General features: G+C 45.4%; 1 protein-coding gene across 1 annotated transcript; it reads left to right on the top strand.

Moving 5' to 3' along the window:
• On the top strand, nucleotides 1-2,585 carry LOC138796580 (uncharacterized). The gene is made up of 2 exons (XM_069976188.1): nucleotides 1-285; nucleotides 1,767-2,585. The coding sequence occupies exons 1-2, from the start codon at nucleotides 40-42 to the stop codon at nucleotides 2,583-2,585; spliced, it is 1,065 nt and encodes a 354-aa protein (XP_069832289.1). The 5' UTR covers nucleotides 1-39.
• The last annotated feature ends 1,692 nt before the right edge of the window (nucleotides 2,586-4,277 follow it).

The following is a 4,277-nucleotide window of genomic DNA, read 5'->3' on the forward strand; positions in this document are numbered from 1 at the left end:
CGGTTAAATCATGCAGACAACTACAGAAATTACCTCCGAATGTCAGAGACATCGTTTGTGAAGTTGCTGGCGATGGTGGGGCCTCTCATTACCAAGCAGGATACAGCAATGAGGCGTGCCATAACAGCGGAACAGCGTTTAACAGCTACTCTCCGTTTTCTTGCAACTGGCAGAGCCCTCCAAGATTTGAAGTATTCTGCTGGAATTTCTGCAGCTTCACTGTGTGGAATAATTCCAGAGACCTGTGAGGCTATTGTGGCAGCATTGTCTGAAGAATATATTAAGGTTGGTGTTGTTATTATATGTTATTTAACACACTATGTTGAGCAGTTAAATATAGATATTTAAAGAAAGGGAGGGGAAAAAGGGGTGTGTGATAGTGTAATTTGAGACCTAATGGATGGGTAGTGGACTGTACATATATTTCCACATTGCACTAATAGTAAGTGAATTATTAACGTATGGCAAGCGCAATTCTGGGGGTGGTTCTTTTTCTTAACATGACTGTACCATTACATCTGCCCTGAACCACTGGAGGCATGTTGCCCCACAGCCAGATTGAATATAGGCCAATATATATATGTCACAGCTCCATTAGAAACATTGGAGCCCTGTGATAGAGGGGTGTGGGTTGCCTTCCTATGTGGGATGGTTAGGCTGCCTTCAGAGCTTCAGCCCAGCACTGATGGTGTTGGTCAAGTAACAAATAAAGTGCTTCCTAGGATTTATAGCATAATTATTTCTGCCGCTCTGCTTGTAATCCTAGTAGTGGATTATAATAGGGCCGTTTAGGGCAGCAGCTTGGGGCCCTGAGCTCCTGGGGGGCCCATGGCCACCCAACAAGACTTAAACTTTCAGTGGTGTATTGTCTATTGGCTACACTTCCGCCATGATGTGCAAAAAATTACTGTTTTATTTATGGCAATTTCGCACAAAACACGATATCATGACATTATCTGTCCTGTACTATGAACACCAAGTCTGGTGCTGCTATAGTTACAGTGTGGTGGGGGGCCCAGGCTTGGTGAACAGCCCGGGGCCTATGGTAAACGTAATCCGCCCCTATGTAGTCCAGATCCACTCTAAATCCAAAGTAAATTTTGCAACAAGAAATCATCGAAATGCAGACAATTGGTTTCACATATAAAAATTACTTAATTATTATTAAGAATGACATGTAAAACAGATGAAACAAACATTCAGCAACAGCAGAATAAGTGATATTATAAGTTAATGTACTGTTATGGAGAGGCTGGGAAACAAAAGGGCAGACATTGAATGCAGGGATCATGACTAAATGCGCAAGGCAAATGTGGTCATATCTATACAGTGCTCTCTGTCCGGGGAGAGAGGACTAACAGTTATGCAGAGATTACCTCCACAGTCCTGTCCCCTGATGTGAGCCCCAGCATTAAGTGTAGCTGGTATGATTTTGAAGGTGAGGTACACTTCATGAGTCAGAGTAGCAGGCTATAGACCACCCTATTTAGTTGTATCCCTCCTACACTCTCACTCCCACCCAGTACAGGGAGGTCGTTAACCAAAGCAATGTTATGTAAGCAAGTTACAATTATGAAATAGTGTGAGCTATGTAACAAAAACGCTCGTAATCCAAGTTTATGTTAAACCAAGGTAGCACTGTATTGGTTTTTAATATTAATATATCTGTAGTGCTGCACACAAAATGAAAACAAGTGGTGTAATGGCTTGCAATTGTGAGTTGTGTATGGAATTGATTTTTTTTTTCTGTCCACTTTTATGTACAGTGTCCACAGACTCCTGAACAGTGGCTGGAAATTGCTGAAGAGTTTGGAAGGTTATGGAATTTTCCCAACTGTGGGGGCGCAATGGATGGGAAACACGTGAGAATTGTCCAGCCAGCTGCAAGCGGCTCTTTTTTTTACAACTACGAAAACTTCTTTAGTATCATTTTTTTGGCGCTGGTCAACGCGAACTATGAGTTTGTGTTTGTGGGTGTGGGTCGGAATGGAAGGGTTTCTGATGGCGGTGTCTTTGCTAATTCACAATTTGCACATATGCTGCGTAGCAATTCTTTATCACTGCCAAATAATGATGTTACCCATGCTAACTTAAATTTTGTATTTGTGGCTGACGAAGCATTCCCATTAACTTCGCATATTCTGAAACCATACCCACAGCGCCTGTTAAATCGGGAACGACAAATCTTTAACTACCGCCTAGCAAGGGCAAGAAGAGTTGTGGAAAATGCCTTTGGAATTATGGCAAATCGGTTCCGTGTTCTTCATACCCCCATAAATTTAATGCCACATAAAGTGGACAAGGTAGTGCTGGCTTGCTGTGTGCTGCATAATTTCCTCAGGATGAATGACAGCAATTCCTACAGTCCCCCCGCCATGTTGGACACAGAGAACCTAGAGTCTTTTGAGGTGATTCCTGGGGAGTGGCATGCTAGTGGAGTGGCCATGACGTCATTGCAACGTCAACAACATGTAGGTCGGCCTAGCGCTGATGCTGTCCTTTGTAGACAGCAGTATTGCCATTTCTTTAATGGACCGGGAGCAGTGGAGTTGCAGAATGCAATTGTGCATGAGCAGGCTTCATAAATAGTCAAATTTTTTTATGTTACTTTTCAATTTTCTGTAACCGTGTGTCTAAATTTTGATGTATAATATATTCCTTAGGAGATGTGCATTTTATATAATAAGTATTGTTTAGGGCCCAATTTTCAAGGGCACCTGTCACCCCCCCAGGTGCCGGGGTGCCAGGCTCCTGACCACCCATTTCATCCCCCTATACTCACATGATCCAGCGGGGTCCCGCTTCCTCAGGCTGTTGGGTCACGGAGATATCAACGCCTGAAGTCGGCGCACACGCGCTCACAGCACAGTCAAATGCCCATAGAGAATGAATGCGGAGTCCCATGCTCCGTCATTCTCTATGGGCATTGGACTCATCTCTCAGCGCGGATGTCGGGCTTCGGACGCTGAAATCTCCATGACCCGACCGGCTCAGGAATTGGGACCCGGCTGGATCATGTGAGTATAGGGGGATGTAACGGGTGGTCAGGAGCCTGCAACCCCAGCACATTGTTGGTTGACAGGTTCTCTTTAAATTTTACAAAAAGGGCATCACTTGTCAACAACTCAACATTTCTTTATGTGTATGTAAGTATGCATTTGACTTCAAAGTTTTTACTAAAGACTGGTTACACGTATGAGGTTTTTGCTATTACGAAATCTGAGCATATATAAATAGTTTGGGTGTATAAAATATATATAGGTTTTATGTACTACATCAAAGTGTAAATGTGTACTTAGAGTAAGAACTTTATATGACTGCTTAGATATTCACTCCACAGGATTATTATGATTTACAAATTGGGCTGACAAATGTAGTTCCATGGCATAATGGATGAGCTAAGATTTGTGTTAAAATATTATTTATGGTAAGATGTGTCATATTAATTGGCATCTTCACATACAATATTGTTCCTTTAACATGGTCACAAAGTGCCTAAGCTCCGACTACATGGGGCTATGTAAGATTAAATACTTATTACGTTAAAAGTGTACTTGGATAGAATATCAAATTACACAACATGTTTGCCCTTAGAAGTGTGTGATCATTTCAGAGACACTGGGCCTTGTGCTTTCATTAAAAAACGGTTGTAATACTGGCTTCTCCATACAGTAAGTCAACATATTGTACTTAGCAAAATAAGGGTGTGTGGTCAGGGCTGCAGCGGCGTCCCGCGCTCCGGACCGCCGCCGCACCCCCTCACCCTGTCCTGCAGCTGCCGGTGTCCACGTGCAGGGACCCGGCGCTGCTGCCACTTCGGCCCCTGGGGGCGCCTCACCTCGCCCCGCTCCTGTCCGTCACTGTGCCGGCCGGCGCGCGTGTCCCCGCCTCCTAGGGCGCGCGCGCGCCGGCTGTCTCGGAGTTAAAGGGGCAATCCGCCCCTAATTGGTCACAGCCCACACACTCTCCTATAAATTCCAGCCCTGCCCCACCTCAGGTGTTGGAGCCTCTACATGCTTCCCATAGCGTTTGGCTCAGCTCCCTGTTGTTCCTGACCTCAGTCCTTGTTCCCAGTTCCTGTCCACTGTCCCGGTCCCTAGCTCCTGCCCGCTGCTTAACCCGTTGTTTTCCTGAGTACTGTCTGCCACCTGCGGTTACGCCTACAGACCTCTGCCTACACTATCTTCTGCCTACTGCTCCTGCCACGCCTCGCCTGTTGTCACTAGCAACCGAGCCAGGGGTAGCGACCTGGGGTTCGCCTGCCGCGGCAAGTCCAT

The sequence above is a fragment of the Dendropsophus ebraccatus genome, chromosome 7, assembly GCF_027789765.1.
Source record: "Dendropsophus ebraccatus isolate aDenEbr1 chromosome 7, aDenEbr1.pat, whole genome shotgun sequence".
NCBI classification, from domain to species: Eukaryota; Metazoa; Chordata; class Amphibia; order Anura; family Hylidae; genus Dendropsophus; species Dendropsophus ebraccatus.

Bases quoted from the DNA above. Each gene is read 5' to 3' on its own strand.
- LOC138796580 (XM_069976188.1), top strand. From the start codon at position 40: ATGTCAGAGACATCGTTTGTGAAGTTGCTGGCGATGGTGGGGCCTCTC. The intron at 286-1,766 runs GTTGGTGTTGTT...TTTTATGTACAG, and splicing joins TGTCTGAAGAATATATTAAG to TGTCCACAGACTCCTGAACA.